The sequence below is a fragment of the Idiotropiscis lumnitzeri genome, chromosome 12 (assembly GCF_059441095.1).
Source record: "Idiotropiscis lumnitzeri isolate Australia: NSW breed Sydney's pygmy pipehorse chromosome 12, RoL_Ilum_1.0, whole genome shotgun sequence".
NCBI classification, from domain to species: Eukaryota; Metazoa; Chordata; class Actinopteri; order Syngnathiformes; family Syngnathidae; genus Idiotropiscis; species Idiotropiscis lumnitzeri.
Genome location: NC_142402.1, coordinates 10,603,479 through 10,623,634, shown reverse-complemented (window position 1 = coordinate 10,623,634; position 20,156 = coordinate 10,603,479). Strand labels below are relative to the sequence as shown.

General features: G+C 38.9%; 2 protein-coding genes and 1 long non-coding RNA gene across 10 annotated transcripts in view; 2 read left to right on the top strand and 1 right to left on the bottom strand.

Moving 5' to 3' along the window:
• Positions 1-6,204, top strand: part of LOC148325875 (RNA-binding Raly-like protein) — a 46,942-nt gene extending 40,738 nt beyond the window's left edge. For 4 of the 7 annotated variants that reach the window (XM_088311810.1, XM_088311813.1, XM_088311816.1 and 1 more), the window contains 6 exons: positions 55-102; positions 2,973-3,172; positions 3,595-3,696; positions 3,806-3,963; positions 4,877-4,914; positions 5,235-6,204. In XM_088311810.1, coding sequence (XP_088167936.1) covers positions 55-102; positions 2,973-3,172; positions 3,595-3,696; positions 3,806-3,963; positions 4,877-4,909 — 541 coding nt within the window. In that variant the 3' untranslated portion in view covers positions 4,910-4,914; positions 5,235-6,204. The remainder of the gene's footprint in view (positions 1-54; positions 103-2,972; positions 3,173-3,594; positions 3,697-3,805; positions 3,964-4,876; positions 4,915-5,234) is intronic. The other 3 variants (XM_088311815.1, XM_088311817.1, XM_088311814.1) reach the window with 3 other exon arrangements.
• LOC148325876 (uncharacterized) lies at positions 1,344-4,379 on the bottom strand. Its single transcript, XR_015846213.1, has 3 exons — positions 4,266-4,379; positions 3,775-3,892; positions 1,344-3,154 (listed from the first exon to the last, which is right to left on the bottom strand). It is a non-coding gene; the product is annotated as an uncharacterized LOC148325876 (long non-coding RNA).
• Positions 6,205-6,305: 101 nt separating the features above from the next.
• On the top strand, positions 6,306-20,070 carry lrrcc1 (leucine rich repeat and coiled-coil centrosomal protein 1). 2 transcript variants are annotated; one of them, XM_088310182.1, is made up of 19 exons: positions 6,306-6,647; positions 7,683-7,888; positions 8,571-8,636; positions 8,712-8,879; positions 10,144-10,199; positions 11,276-11,500; positions 12,238-12,419; positions 13,138-13,306; positions 13,379-13,527; positions 14,749-14,953; positions 15,900-16,018; positions 16,126-16,327; positions 16,426-16,611; positions 16,686-16,860; positions 18,083-18,246; positions 18,307-18,515; positions 19,107-19,244; positions 19,316-19,451; positions 19,854-20,070. In XM_088310182.1, the coding sequence occupies exons 1-19, from the start codon at positions 6,604-6,606 to the stop codon at positions 19,968-19,970; spliced, it is 2,916 nt and encodes a 971-aa protein (XP_088166308.1). In that variant the 5' UTR covers positions 6,306-6,603; the 3' UTR covers positions 19,971-20,070. The 2 variants fall into 2 exon arrangements, with proteins under 2 accessions (XP_088166308.1, XP_088166307.1); XM_088310181.1 differs by having other exon boundaries at positions 10,033-10,199.
• Positions 20,071-20,156: the final 86 nt, after the last annotated feature.

Genomic DNA, 20,156 nt, shown 5'->3' with positions numbered 1-20,156 from the left:
CTCATTCAAAGTCCATATGGGACTCCTAACTTCATTTTTGACTTGTTTTGGCAGTGGCTACGAGTTTGACTATGACTACTACAGAGATGATTTCTACAGCAGGTATGTTGTTGATAAAAATAAAAAAATACAGCAGTGCATTGACATACATGGAAGTGCCTAATTCATTACATAGCCACGCTCCAAAGTCAAAACAGTCATATCTCAAATCATCTTTTCTATTTTCATTCATTTTAATGTAAACTGTCCTTTTTCCATTCTGGCCTTCCCACAAAATACAACAAAAAATGGTGTAATGTTGTTGCTGGGTTCTCTTTAACCTCCTCCCAAATTAATGGCATAGTCAGAATATATGCACCAGAGTCATTTATTGTGCCCCAATGACAACACAGTGAATATTTATTAAAAATAAAAAAAAGACCAAAAATACAGCATAAAGTCAAAAATATTATTGACAAAAATACATATATATTTACAAAAACACGGAATGGAGTTCAACAACATAACAACCATGTTCAGTTAATTGCTAATGTGAAAACTCTCAACAAGAACAAAAAAAAACATTTGCCCCTTCCCTTGGGCATCACATGATACAATAAGACATTTACTTTTATTTTAGCTCAGAGGCATTTTAATCACATTTAGTTCTTACTATAAATTTAAATAATTAAGGGCCCGTATTGTCCACTAAAAAGTAATGAAAAAAACATGTTATTTATTGCAACAAAATAACTTTCAGTCACCTGACCATTGCAACGCGCGAAAAAGAGCCTTATAAGCGGTTCGTAAGCTACGGCCATGTTTGGACTTCCTAGAAAGATGATGCGTCGTGTGTCGCGTCAGTTGCCTGCAGCGTCTTGTAACTGGTGATTCTGAGCGTTTGTGTGTGTCAATGGGTGAACTGAAACCATAAATAAAGTGGAATTGATGTGGTGCCCGGTGTGTAGATTAAGCGGAGGTGGAAATAAAGAAATGGGTGTGGAAATGTAATCTTTGTTCAAGGTGCACACCAGCGTCACTGTAGTAATTTGTTTCCCAGTGTTTCCCTTAGTGGCAGCACCCCGCCATCACAAATGCTTTTTGCTCGCGAAAAATATATTTTTTTACTTTTCATAAAAAGACCATCTCTTGATATGGCACTTTCCTATCGTATTAATAATAATAATAATAATAATAATAACAATAGAAGCTTCAAATATTATTTTATGTTAATTATTTTATTTGCATTTTATTGAATCTTTCCTTTATTGAAGAATTTACTGCTAGCAGTTACAGCATATGAAACGCTTCATTTATCTCGGTGAAAGTAGAAAAACTGTTAATGTTACATGTTCCTAATAAGAAGATTTAAGTTATTTTCTTCTATCAAATATACATTTTATAAATTGTTTTTTGTAATTTAGGCTTATTTTCTTTCTTTCTTTCTTTTATTTGTTAGTGGGTAGCAGTCAACAGTTTTTTTTTTTATTTTGTAGGTGTGCTACAGTTTCCACAAAGAAAATAACTTTTATGTTTTGTGTTTTATTGTGTTGTGATGCAATGTTGCAAGGAACATTTTAAAACCAAGTTTAAAGGTTCGGCCCACACTATGATTTTTGGCTTTCCGTAAGACCCCAAGTAAATCATTTGGAAGGCCCCTGGAGGGCCATTGTGCTCATATTTTCCTGATATTTGCCATCTCCTTTTTCGGGAGGCAGTTGAGTTTCCTCATTAGAATTAGCATCCAAGGCAAAGCGAGCATATTAGCATGTAGACATAATGAACGTCATATCGGGAGCTTTTTATTTCTTCCACTCTGGGCTTCCTAATGACGCTTTTACCCGAGCGCCGACTGTCATATTGTCCCCCGGCTGCTCATTCGTGTCTATTTATCTTCCTTTTTGACATTTTCATTGCTTTGTTTACTTCCTGTGCTTTGAATTATTACAAAGGATTCGCATAGCTACTTTGAGTCATTATCTGTATTTTAGGTAGAGATGGAGAAAAGAGTCACTGTTTTGATGACTTCTAACTTTAAAAAATTGACTTGGCCTTGGGAGTAAAAGACTCTTGAGACAATAGTACGTCAATTTTTTTTCATTTTTTTTTTTAATGGAGTTTAATCATAATGATTTGACAGGGTACTCTTCTCTGTGGAGTATCAAATCCCGAAGACATTCTATACCTTGAGATACAAGTAAATCTGAATTGTTTGATATACAAGCTGTCATTTGGCCGATTTTCATTTTTTTACTTGACATGCGAGCTCAAAGTTACGATACGAGTGCTGTATGGTGCCAGTGAACTCAACTCACTTCACAACAAGCCGCACGTTGGCAAATTATTTTAAAAAAGACACTTCAAGTTGTTTAAGTAAGGCCACTCCCAGATCAAGTTTACTGTCAGAGTAGACATACAATAAAATAAATACAATGCAGACATATATTTCTTAGCCTTTCAGGCCGCTAGCTTAATGCCCCATGCTATAACACTAATTAGCATCTCTGCTGCGGTGCTGTACCGCTTCAAACAACACAATGAACTCAAACAGAGCAGCAACACAAAGAAAAAAAACAGTAGAAAGACAACAGTACTCGCAGTCATATATTCTTTGTCCTCTGCAAAGAAAAAAAATATTAGTGCCGTACTGATGAGCTGAAAGGAGTTTAGACGTCTCAATGAACAAATATGTGTGGCTGTCTGTCTTATACTGCCCCCAGGTGGTCAAGATGGGCACACCAGAAAGAGCAACGCAACTTATATTCAATTGATGCAGTGTGACGAATACTGTTAGTCTGTTTAATTTTTTTTAATCCTATTAGATTATGTAACCAAACAAAGGATTTACTTTTCCATCCACTGTATTTTACTTGGGTTTTAACACTACAATATTAAACTACATCAAATTATTTGATTTGTGTTATTGTGCATGGTTTCCTAAAACGTGGTTGTGTTGACGTTGCTCATTTTGATTGCATCTACTGTGCCTTCAGACTGTTTGAGTACCACGGTCGTGTGGTGCCACCCGCCCGGGCCATCATCCCGGTCAAACGCTCTCGCCTCGTCGTGCCGTCTGCCCCACGTAAGATCAAGTCATCTTTCTCCGTCCGGGCCTGCTCTTCCTCATCCTCTTCCTGCTCCTCCTCTTCCTCCCGGCTTGTCAACATCCCATCTCCTGTCACGGGACCCAAACGTAAATTCTTTGTTCAGCTTTCTTATCATACTGTACAGCCACTATGTGATTATGTATGAATAAAGCAGATGGGCAAAATATGGCCACCGAGCATTACCATTACCATCTATAGCCCCGTAATATTTGTTGCATTTATTTTATACAAATGCATGCTCTATTGGGTTAAAGTCCGATGACTGGTTAATCTTAATCTCATCATTTCATAAAATGTTTGCAGCTCATCTCTGCCTTTCTTGGCAAAATCGCTTATTTATCGATTAATAATGTACAATCAAATTTTCCCACCATAGTTTTTTTTTTTAATTAATTGTTTAGAGATCTTGTTTATTTTATATTAGCCACATCATCTGAATTTCATCCTCTCAGATTTTGGTATAGTCCTCGATAAAAGCACACATATTATTTTTGTGTGCATTGTGCAGTGAAGACAGAGCAGCTGCTGAGCATCAAAAAGGAACTGTCGCAGATCAAAACCAAGATTGATTCCCTGCTTGGGAGGTTGGACAAATTTGAGAGGCAGCATGGTAAAACAATATGAATAGACCATCCAAAAATATATTTTTTATGTTGCAGTATATGCTGGTTAAGTTTGTTCTTGTTACATTGGTGTTCTGGCGCTCTCTTCTTGAACAGAAATGCAGAGGAAACACGAGGAGGCATGCGAGTGTCACCACGGAGACCAGGGCGACCACTCCGGCGACGAGGACCTGGGGGCGACGGCTGAGGCCGAGGCGGGGGAGATGACAGACGGCGGCGACGATTACTTTGAGGACGAGGGCGCCGGTGACATGGTGGGATGTCAGAATAATGAAATCTGATCTCCACAAACTGTAATAATAATACTTTGGATCTAATTCCACTTTTCCATAGGAAATAATAAAAAATCGTCATAAAGCCTTTCTCAAATGCACAGGCTGTGTTTGACTCAACATTACTTTCAAATATAAAGTTGAAAAGGAAACAAGTGCAATTTACAACTTAAATAAAAAAGGGAACAATAATTTTGTCCTTGTTTTATCTGTTGCAACATAACTGTCAGGTTTAAAATGCCCTGACGCCTTTTTTAGACTGAAAATAATTTTACTGATCTCACCAGGAAAAACGCAGGCATTGTTGTTCATCCTTACCGGTCGACCGGAAGTGAGAGAGAGACCCATCTTGCTCCCTTCAGCCCTGAGCACCCTCTCTCTGCTCTCTTGCGTTCGACCTCCTCTTTTATTCGAGCGTGAAAGAGAGTCATAACGAAACTGAAACTAGTACATCATGGCTTACAATGAAAGCAAGGAAATAGAAACTTATTAGACAACGGAAGCAAAAGTGCGTGTGTGCGTGTGCTAAAGCATAAATGTCAGTGCGTGTGTGTGCAAACATTAATGAGTGTATAAAAACATGATTATAAATACACAAATTGATTACATATCCTCAGCCCATCTTACAATAACCTGTCACGTTTCTACTTCCTAGTTGATTGCTTATAACTCGGCACTGACACGAAATATGAAAATGACATGAATACAAAATATATGCTTGAGAATTTGTTCTTTCATCTGGTACAAATTTTGTTTATTGTATACATGATGTAATCATTTCAAGAAATGTGTAGGAGCGTAAAAATTGTGGCATAGAGTCCTGGTCTCCCCTACTTAAAGTCAAAGAACTATTACTAATATTATTATTATTATTTTCATGTTTTTGTAATTGCAGAGAGAGAGCCACATATCAGATATCGACAACTGAACAAGGTCAGTATTAAAAGGAGAACTATCACAGAACCACACATGAGCTTATAGCATTTATGAGATAAGGCATTGTTTTGTTTGTTTTCACCGTTGTTTTTTTTCTGTTATTATTTTAAAATACCACAAATTCATCTAGTATTTGGGCTGTTTCTGAAGGCAACTGGAGAGCCTCTTAAATGTGTATAAGTGGTGAGGCATTTTTTTTAATGAGGTCTTTCTTTGAGGTTGACCTTTACTCAATTTAATTTGGACACATTTTTTAACTTGAACCTTGAAAAAAAAGACAATAGTTTTGACTGCAGCCTCCTTAATGTGTTTTCCAGTGAAGTGAAGGGAAGCTTGTGGTGCACAAAGATTGCAGAAGTTAACCAGCAAAGCCTCCGTCGGCGAGAAGGACTGTTGGAAATAAAAGATAGACAGTGGACGGAATGACTTGTTTATTGCGTGTTTGCATCATCAGATAAAGAAAAAAAAACAAAACAAACAAACATTGACACTCCCAACGTGTTTGTCATCCAAACTGCTGGTTTTGAGCGTCAAGATCAAGCAAAAAGACCAATCGGCAAATGCTAAACTGTATGTGCTGTGTGCTTCAGCCACTATGGTCTGTATTGTCTATAATTTTGTTGTACAGCAAATGTATGTTGAAAATATGAATGTAAGAGGAAACCATGTGCTTTGCTTTATTTGTACAGTCATTTTGTCTCTCTTTGTCACACATTGTCTATGTTACACTGTCCTCTCATTGCGTTCTGTCAAAGAAAAGATCAATATTTTTTACAATCAGCATGTAGCAACAAAAAAGTGACACATGGATCATTTGTATTCATTGCTTTGGTTGTACAACTATGGTTAAAAGAGTTTTTGGAATAAACCAGTTCCTCCCCTACAAGTTGCATTTGTTAATGGCACATATACTGGATTTATTTGAGTTTGTGTTTATTTCTTAAGATGCCTTTTTTTTTTTTTTTACAAATGTAGACATAAGACGTTTATTATCTAAATTAGGCTGAAAGGCATTTTAAAAATGTATATAGGGTGTTTCAATTTTCAAAGATTTTTTAAATTGTGTTTCTTTACCAACCTTTTGAGTGGGTCAGCATTTTAGTTGATGAAATGTGTTATTTAAGATGGAGCCCTTTATTTGCCGTGCTATTTGGCTCACACAACTGCAGAAATGTCCTGCATCTGTTAGGGATCACATTTATTCAAAAGATGGACCTTAACTTGACTGCAAAAAGAACAAGGCGTTTTATATGTAAGACAATAAAAAGGGAGATACTTTGTTGAGTTTCTTTCTTTTTCTTTTTATTGCAAAAGAAATACTTTTCTAGTTGATGCCAGCTGGGTTATCAATCCTCCAACCGACGACTTCAGTGGGCGGAGCAGTAAACTCGTCCCGGAAGTTACTCTGTGACGTCACGTAAACCGGAAAGAAGCGGCTGGTTCAACCACGGAGACTCAAAACAAAACAAGTTCTAAATGCAGCGACGGCCCGATTACAATGAGAAACTAACTTTTTCCCACCCCTGACAATATTACGCGGCAAATCTTGTGATTGTTGACTATTCGACAAGTTTTAAACGTTTTTATTCCCATGACCTCCTACTTGTTATGAAAGTGAACTCTCATAGTCGCTGACGTACGTTACCCTTGTGGCTGTAACCTTTTGAGTTGTATTCGCTACATGTTATGGAAGAAAAGGAAATCAGTCTCATTGACAAGAATATTTCAAGGTAAGCGCCTTTATTGTCTTTTACCTAGTCGAGCTCGTGGTATCAATATCGCTTGACAATGCCGCATTCTTGTAGCAAGCCATAATTTAATACTAGTTAGGTGTTTTAAACTTGTTATAACACGAATGCATGCTGGTATAAGTTGTCATTTTCATCGACGAAGCAAACGAGTGATTATAAACTCAATAAAATGCTTGTAAGAGTCAACAAAAGATAACTACAAATGTTGCATTTGTCTAATACTGTATTTTGTATTTTTTAACCCCCCCCCAGTATTTTCTTTTGTAAAATTGATGTTTGAAATATTTTGCATGTTTGTCTAATATATGTATAACTTTTAGTTTTGTAGTTTTCATATTTTTGTCTATGTTTGTGTCCTTTTTTAGGAGGATTTAAAAAAATATTACTGCCTTTTACTAACATTATTGTCATATTTAAATTCTAATAACGTTTGAGACAAATTATTTTGTAAACTTTATGAATATCTAGCATATCGATATGTAATAATTTTATCTTAAAATATCTGTGCATTTTGTCATTTAAATATTTTGTAAATTTACTCAATGTTTAATATTTGTTGTAATATTTTGGTCTTGTTTATTAGTTGTATTTTTGTTCATTGTGTGTTTTTCAGCTGGTATAGTTCTATTTTATTATTATTATTATTTTTAAGTTTTATAGTTTTGGCTGAACATGTTTGTTTTGATCTATTCAAATTTCTGTATTTTTCAGATTTTGTGTGTGTGTGTGTGTGTGTTATGCAGCAAATATATTTGATTTTAATTTATAATATTTGTGTATTTTGCAGCTATTTTTTTCATGTTTTTGCGCGTGGGTGTGTGTGTGCGTGCGTGTGCGTGCGTGTGCATGTGTTGGTTGTGCGGAGTGGGTTAATATAGTATTTTGTACAGCTTTTGTGGTTAGTGTTTGGCTGTTTTTTTGGGTGCAAGTTGTTCTTTAGCCTGCAAACAACCCTCCTTTTACACTTTTATATTTGCTAAAGGAATAAAGAATGCAATGTTTCTTCTTGTGTAGCTTGCTGGAGGTTCCACTGACTCCCACCATCACATCGCTTAACCTGCACTGCAACCGCATCCCCAGGATCGAAGGCCTGACATCGGCGTGGCTCCTGAGACACTTGGACCTCTCCTCCAACTGCATTGCTAAAATTGAGGGTCTCGCTACTCTCACAGCTCTGAGGACTTTGAATTTGTCCTGCAATGCCATCACCAAGGTTGAGGGTGAGCCCCACTTCACTATAAACAAGATCAGCTGTTCTCCATTTTTTTACACTAGGTACCACCTCAAAAATATTTACAGCTACTGTTAAGTATTTTCCAAGTACTAACATAATGACCAGTATTGCTGCTGTACTTCTGTACAGTACTAGTACTCGTAGAAATGCGCTGATACTGCCTCACTAGCCCCGGTTGACGTACCTACCAGGTGGGGGCCATGTCAGCAATATGGAGAGGTGGTTATAAATCCCTTGTGTCACAGGTTTCATTTAAGAAAAGTGAATGGTAAGACCTTTAGAGAAACACGGTCTTTCAATTACTCTAAAAAGTGTTTTATTTGAGAGCAACTTGTGCTATGTTCAAGAATGGCTTGTGTTTTTGAACAATATTTGCTTACAATGGAACACATTTTAAACACAGTTTCAGGACGTAATGGCATTATCACATAGCAAAAAATTCTGAATCACCAACATTAAAATACAGTAACGGAGTAGGCCCAAGTATCAATGGTCTTTCCGTTCATTGAGAGTTTTCAATGTGACCACTAAACAAATTAAAGTCATATTTCAAGGCACCACTGTAGTGATTTCAATTATTCTTTTTGTGTACCACAAGTAAACGGCACTAGAGGGCATTTCTGCTGGAATGATTGTTGTTTTTTTCATAACTCTTTTGTGACTGACAGGACTGACGGGCCTTGTGAATTTAACTCGGTTAGATTTGTCCTTCAATCAGATAAAAGACCTCAGCGGTGAGTTCAGGAGGGACTTTCAGGATCCCGATTGTCTTTTATTGGCACTCATGTTGATTGTGATATGCCTGCCAGGCCTATTGCATCTCCACGGCCCCGGACGCAAGCTCAAGCACCTCAGTCTCCATAGCAACCACCTTGGCAGTGTTGAGCACCTCCTGCAGTGCCTGCTGGGATTGCAGGGGTTGAGAGAGGTGCTTTTGAGCCGCGGCGGCAAGGACAACCCGCTGTGCACAACTCCAGGTGAGACCGTGACTGTCATTACAATAGGTTCCTTTGACGTTTGTTCTGGGAAGCTGCTTCACCATAAATATCTTCGCAACATAATTTCCCAACCCTTATGTCGCCAAAATGATGATCTTGTTTCAATTTACTCACAAACCTCGGTACTCAATGTCAGATGTAATTGTTCTGCCTGTCATTGTAAGTAATTGGCATGGATCAGGGATGGGCAACAGGTGACCCATGACTGCACTCTTTTTTTTTTCATCGCCGGTGATTGTGATTAGAAACACATTTGCTCCGCTACAGTGGACCCCTGCTTGCTCGCATCTCGGCACTCGCATTGTTACAAAATTTTTTTCACTACTTTTTTCAATGTTTTTATTTTTATTATTATGGGGAACAAATCCCATATGCATTTCAATGGACGTCAGTTATATACGGATTTTCGCTATTTGCAGACAGGCTCAGTCCCTATTCCTAACGAATAACCTGGTTGCACTGTATAATTTTAATTTGTGATATCACCATTCACCACTAGATGGCAGACATGTTTTAGTCACACTTCTGCTGGGTCTTATACTCCGTTATACTATGTGAGTAGGGCTAATAATTTTTTGCGACTTTGGAATGACATGCAGGACAAACCCGGTAGCTAAATTATAGTACAATTCTGAGTGACTTGATTGTTATGGAAAAAAATTACAAAATTACTTATTGCACTTAATAATTGTTAGCTGTTCAGCAGTTTTTTTGTCACCCTTTAATGGTAACTTTTATGCAAGAAAGCCCTTTGCACTGGGAAAAAAAATCACAGTATGTGGTTATTTTTGGGTTGTTCAAACCCTTTGTTGAAGTGCCGGGAAATCTTCCACACTCACACAAATCAAAGTTTCTGGTGTGTATTCATTTATTGAACTGGATGACACGCACTGTGTTTAATTGAGGCACTGTGTATTCTGGAGCGCAGGTCATTATTTGAGGAGATTGTTGAATAGAATTCTGTGGTTATTGTCCTCCTTTCCATCACTGGTACCACTTTGTGGTGACATAAGCCAAAGAAAAAGCTACGTTTTCCAGATTTATATGAGCTAAGAGGAATTCAACTTCAGAGGTTCTGCCGTATTAATTTCCTATTTGTGGCACAGAGCGCTACCTGTATGTTTTGTCACAGGTTATCATGAGATAGTGATGCAATCGCTGCCACAAGTGTCATTTCTCGATGGCCTGGATCGTCTCGGACAGTCGTCATATTCACTGACTGACAGTCCGTGTGACATACCAGGGCTGGAGAACTATGTGGACCTCCTCCTGTTTTCCGATGCAAGCAACAATGAAGCGGTGAGTGTAAATACACCTCTTGTTTTATTGCGTTTCGATGAAAAAACAATATACAGTGATCAAACATTTTAAATAAAATGCACATACATCTTTTAGAAAACAGTACAGAGGTTCCGGAAATGTACGGACTGCAGAGAGGAAATGTTTTGTCGTTCCACATTTTAATTACAGTTACTCCTCTGAAAGTAGTCATCAAGAGATTTTTCATTCAGATGTGTGCTGCGATAGCAAACAGTTGGTGAAAGAAGCAGATGCAAATCTTTAATCAAAGTGTATTTTGTAATAAGAGTATATTTTTCATCTAATATTTTTTAATTTTATGTGTAATGTTTTTGTTATATATATTTTTTATTTTGTTATATATATATATATATATATATTTCAACTACTTTCAAATTGTTATGTGATAATGGATATTTAATTTAATTTACAAATTCTTCTATAAATATTTGGTATTATTTTCCACTGTATTTTTATTTTTTATATATTGTTAATATTTTCACGTTGTTTTTGTAATCCTTTTTCTCCTGTTTTTAGGATTTTTTTAAAGGTATCTGTATTTTTCCTCCAATACATATATACATACACAGATATTTTATGTCTCGTAGTTTTGTTTTTTGTAATAGTTTTTTTCCAACCATTTTTATATCATATTTGGTATTTAGTCTTTGTCTTTTTTGTCTCAATGTTTGCTATTTCTAATTTTCTGATGTTTTCTATCTTGTCTAATATTTTTGCATCCTTTTGTCTGATTAATAAATGTTTCTTCTTAATGAGATTTTTTTTTAAGATTGGTGTAGTTTTCAATTTTCATACAATATTTTTATATTTTGTCTAATAGTTTTGTATTTTTTTGCCATATTTTCTCCACTATTTTATTTTTGTAATGTTTCACATTTTATCTAATATTTGTTAATTTTGTCCAAATATCTGTTATTATATTCTAATATATTTGTATTTTTGGTCAGTTTCTATCCTGTGTAATATTGTCATTTTTTTTTTGTCTGACAAATGACAAAAATGTTCAAACTGTTTCATCTCTAGTTATTTGCAAAAAAATGTCTTCCTTGTTATAGGACGCTCTTCTGACCACACCCAGTGTCAGGGAAGTACTGACCCACTTCAGACAGAGCGTCGCCCCTGAACCTTTTGGCAATCAAGTGGCAGCACCTGACTGGCAGCGCGGCCGGCAGCAGCACCAGCAACAGCGGGTCCACTCGGTAGATGTTGACCGAACACTGGCCATTAACGAAGAGCGGGTCAAAAAATTGGAGCAGCAGGTGTCCTGCCTTGTTCAGCAGGTGCTTTGTTTTTAACAATACACATTCTAAGGTTGGAGGAATACTTTTATGTGTAGTATTTTATTTATTTATTGTGGTATTTAATGATAATATTTAGTGAAAAATAATTCACTTATTTATAGCGCATTAAAACTTTATGTGCACTTGATACTGTGTGCATATGTTGCTCAAATCAACTCGACTGTATTTATAAAGCAATTTAAGACAACAACCGCTGCAAAGTGCTGTACATGCAGAAAAAATAGGACAAGCAATGAAACTAATTAACAATGGAGAAAAAGCACCAAAACAGTGAAACCAAAAACCAAGTCTCATGCTGAGTCAAAAGCCAAAGAATAAAAATGAATTTAGTGAGACAAAATTAATGTAGGGTCCAGGGTGTACCCCGCCTACTGCCCGAAGACCGCTGGGATAGTCTCCAGCACACCCTTGACCCTTGTGAGGAGAAGCGGTTCAGATAATGGATGGAAGGTTAATCTACATCGGTTAAGTGCACAGCATCTGCCAAACTGCTGCCTGGACGTTTGCTGCCAGTATTGCTACGAAAATTGGCTGACCCACAGCTTCCTATCTTAAAAAAAACAGGTCATGTGGCTCAATAAGTTGCGGTACCACTGCACACTTACAGAAACGAATGTTCAAAATTTTAGATTATGATAATTAGATCACACTTTGTAAGTTTTAAATGAGGGTGAACAACAATTCATTGACTCATTCTTATTTGTGATTTTACTCAGGCTTCTGCAAGGCACAAGTCCAGTCAGCCTAGCGACTCTACGCTAAAAACACGGAAGGCCACAAATGACCCGGACCGCACGTCGGAAAGCGAATGCGACAGCGGCAAGGAAAACAGCGCTCACGCCGCCATTCCAAAATATCGTAAGCCCACAATGGCGAGGATGAGCAAGATATCAGACAGGTGATTTCTTTTTTTTTTTTTTTTTTGCTCCAGTTAAAGATGCATGTTGTTGTCTAGTGGGTGCTCTTCTTGGCACCACACCACGCATATTTCAATTTCACTTTTAATGTAATTCAGCCCATGTCTTCTGGTGGGGAGATTCGAAAAAGGTGAGATTTTCCTGACAATGATTGACACATGAGCTTCATTAATTTTCAGTGAGAACTTCAAAGTCAATAAGAAAATCACATTAAAATGTCACCACCAAACTCCATTCAGAGTTTGAGAGTCACCTGCTTGCTATTTACGGTAACTTGACTGGTCTGGTTCCACGCCAAACAAAATCGTTAATGGAAGAGGTCCAACACTGACGTCAGGTTGTGTTCGCCTGAAAATGAATGATGGATTTTTTTGTCGAATTTTCCAAGTCTTTGTACTTTCCATCTAAAATAATTTTGTTAAAACATTTGTGGATTTTTCTTTTTTTTTTGTCATATTTTCATCTAATATTGTATTTGACACAATACTTTTGTATATTTCAATTTTAATTTAAATGTTTCTTTTTTTTACTATTCTTTTTTCTATGTTTTGATATTTTGTTTTTTTCAATCTTATTTTTTCAAATAGTTTTGTATTTTTTTTTGTTTACATAATTCACTAATTAATTTTTCCCCTACAAATATTGCCTGTAGTAAAGTTTTCATTCTGTTTGATTCCCTTCATTTTCTATTCTGCACAGTGATCAAGAGAATCCTAAACAGAGGGTTCCAAAGTCTTCTGTCAGGTGGTCTTCTGCCACCACCAAAGGGGGCATTGACGCATCAGTTCCAACGAGAAGGGTCACACTGAGAGCCGGCAAGGAGCCAATCAATGTAAAATGCAAGTCTACTGAGGAAGAAACCTATAAGGTCTGTTGTGAATGTGTGATTTCACTTTATCCGGCTTATGTCCTGACACCCTTGAATCTGCATTTGCGCCAGGCTATTGTGGAGGAGCGGGACCAGGAGAGAGAGAGGCGCTGGAAGGCTGAGCAAGCTGTCACCAAGTTGACGGATGAACTCAAGTGCCTGAAGACAAAGGTCAGCGAGGAGAAAGACCTGCAGAGTATGGCCATGCACACCACTGACAGGTACGAGATGCCACACTAGTTACGCATGCACAGTTCAACAGCTGAATTGATTGATATTGTGAGAGAAGTATTCATTTTGTGGTTTGATAATCTGGTTCTGTAGTTGAACCTGGACAACATCACACTGACATTTGGTCCCAATATGTTGTTGTTGTTAAGTTGGTTTGTCTTAACTGCACTGTGTGAAGTGAATGAATCTGTTCCAGGCTCCAGCTGTGTCCATTCGGAAACTTGTAAAAACTACATTGGCCATGTTTCAAGTAACATTTTCAATAACTGCCATACATGAGTGGCCAGAAGCAGTAACTGCTGGTGCTATTAATAAACAAATAATAATAGCCTAGAATTCTATAACACCCATCAATGGACCCAAGGACGCTTAAAAATAAGTCATAAGGGTACATAATTTAAATGTTGAGTATGTTCTGAACGCCATGTTACCTGTTATAGCCGCCCAGCTTGACAAAAAGCAGATGTGTGATGGAAGATTCCAGTAGAGGTCATACAGGTAGCTGAGGCTCCTTGTGGGGTTGGTGCCAGACAAAGAATGGGTGGTAAACTTCTAAGATGATGCAGGAAAAAGTCTGGATCATTTTTAGAAGTCGTGGATGTTAACATCTGATAAGATGTTTATGTGCTCAATTTAAGGTATAGTGAGTGACCAACTAAAGAAAAGATAGAGATGAGAGTGCAAGGGGCCTTTAGATACTAGTTACTATACCCGCTTTTGAGGAAAACTCACTCCGAAGACACCCAATGTGATGATGTATTTGCTCAAGATAATATTTCAGAGACGTCCGACTATCAGGTCGTTGCTTACTTCGATTGGAATGGGTGAAAATGCAGAAATGATATGCGGTGTTTCAGTTGAAATGGTGACACAATGGTTTGACCTTCCAAGTTTTGTTTGATTCCAGTCTGGAGGATTTTGATCGAGCTCCAAATTGCGCCACTCTTTGAGACTCCACTTCCAAATATTGAAATCTCTTGCCCTCTAAACTGTGATGTAATTTGGCTGAGTCACTTCCAGCTGCACTGCGAGAGAAGCCAGTCTCTCTGTGTGCTGCACAGATAAATCTCCAGTATGATCCTAATTAAATGCATTGTGGCAAGCATATGCCAGCACTATGGACTTCATCAATCTTTGCCCTTGCTGCCTTAATGGTGGCACGCACGTTAATCACGTCCACATATGTGAGGTGACTCTACGTCTCCCTCCAGGCTAAAAGACTTGCTGCTGAAGGAGCGCTCGGGACGATGCGAGCTGGAGACGAGAGTGGAGCAGCTGGACGGGAGGTGCCGCTCACTGAGCCAGCAGCTGGAACAGGCTCGCTGCAGTGAGGAGCGTCACAAACACTCACTCCGGCGACTCGAGGAGGACGTGGCCCACGGGGAGGCGCTGCGAGCTCGCCAGCAGGCTCAAGAGGTACGAGAGAACACACTGAACAATTAGCTCCATCCATCACATTTGAACATTTAAGGTTAGTCTAATATCTTCATTGCTGTGATACTGTATTTTTCAGATTTTTTTTCATTGAGCGTTGCATTTTGTATATTTATCTTAAAATATAAATGTAATCAAAAATAGCATTTTCAATAGCTTTTAATTTTTTTGTTATGACCTCCTTTACGATTGAAGATTATAAATATACCTGTATAATACAATCTTCTTTCCTTTCGGCTTTTCCCTTCAGGGGTCGCCACAGCGAATCAGTTGCCTCCATCTAACCCTGTCCTCTGCATCCTCTGCTCTCACCCCAACTACTTTCATGTCCTCTTTAACTACAGCCACAAACCTCCTCTTTGGTCTTCCTCTAGACCTCTTGCCTGGCACTTGGAAACTCAGCATCCTTCTGACAATATCCTCACTATGTCTTCTCTGGACATGTCCAAACCATCTCAGTCTGGCCTTTCTGACTGTATCTCCAAACCCTGTATAATACAATACATAATGAATAATTTATAATCCATCCATCCATTTTTAACACCACTTATCCTGTTCAGGGTCACGGGTTGCTGGTCTTTGCTGACTACACACTGAACAGTCAGTCACAGTGTTATGTTATCAATGTTATCACATAAAAATTAAATAATATCTACTATCGATTTAGCTATTTTCTATACCGCTTATCCTTACTTGTTTGGCGAGTGTACTGGAGTCAGTCTATCCCAATTGTCTTGGGGAAGAGGCAGGGTATGCCCTGAACTGGTTGCCAGCTAATAGTAGCAATGTACAGTATGTAATACATAAAATAACAGTGTAGAAAAAATGGTGTTAGACTGACTCATTTAAAATTAATTTGTAAGTCAAGTGTCAATGAAGGTGTCAAGCTTTCAAAAATCCAAATATGATTTGCTGTTTCCTCTTTCAGATGAAGCGGCAGCAGGAGCTGGAGAACAAGGTGGCTGCGCTGAGCCGCGAGTTGGATGTCCAGAGAGCCAAAGTCCAGCAGCTGCACGAGCTGCTGGCATGTCGGGAACAAGAGCACAGGTGCGCCTCCTCCTGACTTCTAAAACGTTAATTTTTAAGCCCTCTCTTTTACCATAAAAACAAAAAAGACTCGCAACTCGTCATTTAAACATACTTTGTGTCCCTAGAAAGCAGCTGGAGATGCGGCTGCAGCCGGGCGGAACGGACTTCCTGGCTGCAGTGGCAAGAGAAGTGGCGTCTGAGAGGCAAACTTACATTCAGAGAGAGTCCGATTTGAAGAACAGTGTGGAGGAGAGCAAGAAAGCTTACGCGGCCCTGGAGGACGAATTCCGCATGGCGCTCACCATTGAGGCTACGCGCTTCTCTGAGGTCTGCTTATAAATATCAATGTGTCATAGAAGTACTGTAATACCACCGTAGCTTGAGGGTTATTGAGTCATCCCATCATTTCTCTGCCCTTCTTGTAGGTACAGAAGGCATGCGATCAAATGACGGCAGAACTGCCTGAGCTCCGAGCGACGCTGGCTCACTCGCAGCAGGCGGAGAAGAAATCCGCCTCCCTTGTGCAGGAGCTCACAACGTTGGTCAAGGAGCAGAAGAGCCGCATCTCAGAGCTCATCAATGCCAAGAGAGACGCTATATCTGAGTTCAAGGTAACCGAGTTGCTAAAATCAAAAGCTCATAAGATGAATGGATAGACTGGTGAAATTGCTCCGTCAATTTACAGAGGCGCGCTCAGGCTCTGGAGATCGAGCTGGATCAGGACCGCCGTATGCGCCTTCAACTGGAGGCGCTCAAGAAGGACAAAGCGCGACTGTCGTCCCAGCTAGGCGCGCAGGAGTCTGTCATCGATGGACTCAGGGCAGAGAGGAAGCTCTGGGGACAAGAGCTCGCTCAGCAAGGTAGATGAACAGAAAATTGTCACTGACAACAGTTGCACACGTTTTATCATGGCAGGGGCGCATGAAAAAGCACTAAGAATCATTGCCTGAAGTTGAACCTTTTGGTTTGAAGCATACAATGTGGGTGAATTGCATGACACATCTACAAACACCTACTTGGAAATTTGCCTAAATGATTGCCACTCAGGAGCAAGTATTCTAGACTGATAGGCATTGTATGTTTTTTTTGTTTACTCGCCATCTGATGTGGGTGTAGTATGGCATCAAAGTTTGATGATCAGTTTAGTGATATACCAGGTCTGTTCTTTGCTTTATTTATAGATAAAATCATTGTACGTTTTGGGAAAATCTTATGAAAATTAAGAAAAAAAATTAAAAAGAGAAATTAGATATTTTTCAAAATTAAATTTCAAAATTTTATAGATAATTTTGACATTGTTCTATTTGAGGAGTTTTACCTAAATTTAAGAGGTCTCATGAGACATTTATTTCTGCATTTTTAATCATAAAATCCTCAAATTAAAACCTAAGCTTCTGAACAATTGTTCAATGCAATAAGATGCTGTCAACCTAAAAAGGGTAATCTCTTTGAAATATCTTAGCTTGATGGTAGATGAAACTGGGAGAATTGAGAAGTTAATTTGTGACAGAAGAGTTCCCATAAAATGAAAAGATAAATGTATAAAGTTAGACCAGCCATCATGTATTGATTGAAGTAGATGAAATGAGCCTCGTTGTAATGGAAATGCATGAGATATGCATATCTGGAGTGACTAGAAAAGAATGAATAAAAAATGAATACATCCTGGTGTCAGTGAAGGTAACCAACATTTTAAACAAAGTACAAGAAACCTTCTGATGAAAAGCACTGAAGGAGAGCGTGTAGGTAGAGAAGTGATAGAGATGAAAGTATAGGGGATGCGAAAATGAGGCAGCCCAAGAAACTGATGGAAGAAGACTATTAAATCAGATCCGAAAGAGAGAAAAAAAGAGCATAAAAAGCGCACCGTTGACTGGGACATTTGAAGAAGGTTGAAATAAAACGGCAAGCCCAAATAGAAAAAAGCTTCAAAGTTTCTGAACATGTTATCTCATGTTAAATTACAGACAAAGTTGAGAAATGAGCAGACAAACCAACACAAAATGACAACATATCCTCTTCTGTGGAAATCATTAATTGCCAACAGCATGCGTCACTTTCTTGCATATGTCTTTACCACAGGAGCATCTCTGGCTCAGGACCGCGGACGACTGGAGGCCAGGATCGAGGCCCTGTGCGCTGAGGTGGAGGCGCACAAGAAGCAGACTGAGCGGGACCGCGATGCCCTCAAAATCAAAGGCAAAATCATAGAAGATCAAACGGAATCCATCCGCAAACTCAAAGACGTAAGTTGAAGTGAAGCTAAAATACAAGCATGTACGTTACTCTCTCTTGCTTTTCCATAGACGCTGCAGGAGCGCGACGAGCAGGCCCGCAGGCTCAGCGACGACAAGGCCCAGGCCGAGAAGACATTCCAGCGGCAGCTCGAGGAGGAGACATCTCGGCTGTCCGAGCTGGAAGGACGCGTCGAACACCTCAGCCTGCGCAAGGAGGAGCTGAAGCAACAGTTAGAGGACAGGGAGGCCGAAGTCGAAGAAGTCAAACGAGTTCATAGGTCAATTCACCATCTTGAGTGACTTTTTTTCACATCTCTGATATCTATCCATCCATTATCTGACACACAAAAAATCGATTTTTGTAATTTCAGTTACTTTATGAAGAGGCTCTATTTACCAAGCTATTAACCAAGGAAAATTGTTTCAAATGAATTTGGCCAAAGAATATTGAACACAATAGTTAAGCCAAATACAAACGAGCACAAGGCAGTGGCACCCCCGTAGCGCTATCCCTGTATGGACGTCCGCGCAATTTAGATGTCTCAGCTTGACGCAGCTCCTCGTAAAGAACATGATTGAGTACGGGGTAAATTCAATGTCGAAAGGTTTCATTGCACCATTTGAGTTCCAATACCAGTTGCTTCAAAGGTTAACCCCCCCCGGTGGTGAACAGGATTATTTCAATAAGAGTCCAAAACAAGGAACACATTTAGCATAAAATTAAAAAAGAGCTGCAGCTTGTAAATATAGAAACTCATTAAGCAAGCACAAGCAGCACCTAAAGCGCATGCAACCTCATGTCCTGTTCATGTTTCATTTTCCAGGGTGTTATGCGATTCCCCTCTCACACTCCCTCTCTCTCGTTTCAGCGAGTCCACGAAAAAGTGGCAGGAAAAGGCTCAACTGCTCACTCAACTGGAGAGCCAAGTGAAGCGCATGAAGGACACCTTCGACAGCAAGGAACACTCGCTCCTGGAAGAGAATGAACAATTGACCGAAGCACACAGGTGTGTTTGCAGCGAGGTGTCTGAAAAGAGGAGCTCGCCTTATTAAACTCCCATCGTGTCATGTCTTTCAGAGCGGCGGTAGAGAAGCTGCGCTGCATGGACGACGCCTTTCGCACGCAGCTAGAATTCCTCCAAGCCGCCCATCAAGCTGAGCTGCTTCAGATGGCAAATGACAAGCACAATCGGATAGAAGAAGCCAATCAGAAGGTAAAATCTTAGATTACTAGTCTCTTTTCATCTGCATCTTTTCCAACTCAGAATTTGATGGGTTTGACTATTGCATTAATATTTTGTCTTTGTTTTACTAAATGAATCAAGCCATATCACATGGATGAACTTTAAAAAAATATAAAAAGAAAAAAAGTGAAAGATTGTCAAATAAACAAAACAATGTACCTTATTTTTCAGACTTTACTCACTCGGCTTGTTAACCAGTCAGCAACCGTGCTGCCTGTACCCAAAATCCTTGTTCCCTAATCGAGGGTGCGTTCTGAAATACAATTAGAGTACGCAAATATTTTTAGGGATAACTCAACGATTCACAATTTTGTGACAGGGCTTGGCCCCAGTCCTCTGGAATAGCTGAACTCCCCTTTTTTGTCATTTCAGGTATTCAAAGTGGAGGAGGAGATGCGTCAACTGTTGCTTGAGGTGGAAGCCAATAAGAGGATGACAGAGGAGAAAATGAAACGTCTTAACAGTGTACTAAAAGATTTTAACTGGTAAATTATCAAGGAAATGTGTCAGTTAAAACAATTTGGTGTGCAATTGTGTATTTGTTTGTAACAAGTTTTTATGTTTTGATGAATTAAATTATTTTACATTACTGTTTTCCACGTGTACTTTTCCATACATGCACAAAATAGTTTCTCCGTGTATTTGTATGTGTATGGACGTCCATCATGTGCAGAC

Bases quoted from the DNA above. Each gene is read 5' to 3' on its own strand.
- lrrcc1 (XM_088310181.1), top strand. From the start codon at position 6,604: ATGGAAGAAAAGGAAATCAGTCTCATTGACAAGAATATTTCAAG. The intron at 16,328-16,425 runs GTCTGCTTATAA...CCCTTCTTGTAG, and splicing joins AGGCTACGCGCTTCTCTGAG to GTACAGAAGGCATGCGATCA. The intron at 19,245-19,315 runs GTGTGTTTGCAG...CATGTCTTTCAG, and splicing joins CAATTGACCGAAGCACACAG to AGCGGCGGTAGAGAAGCTGC.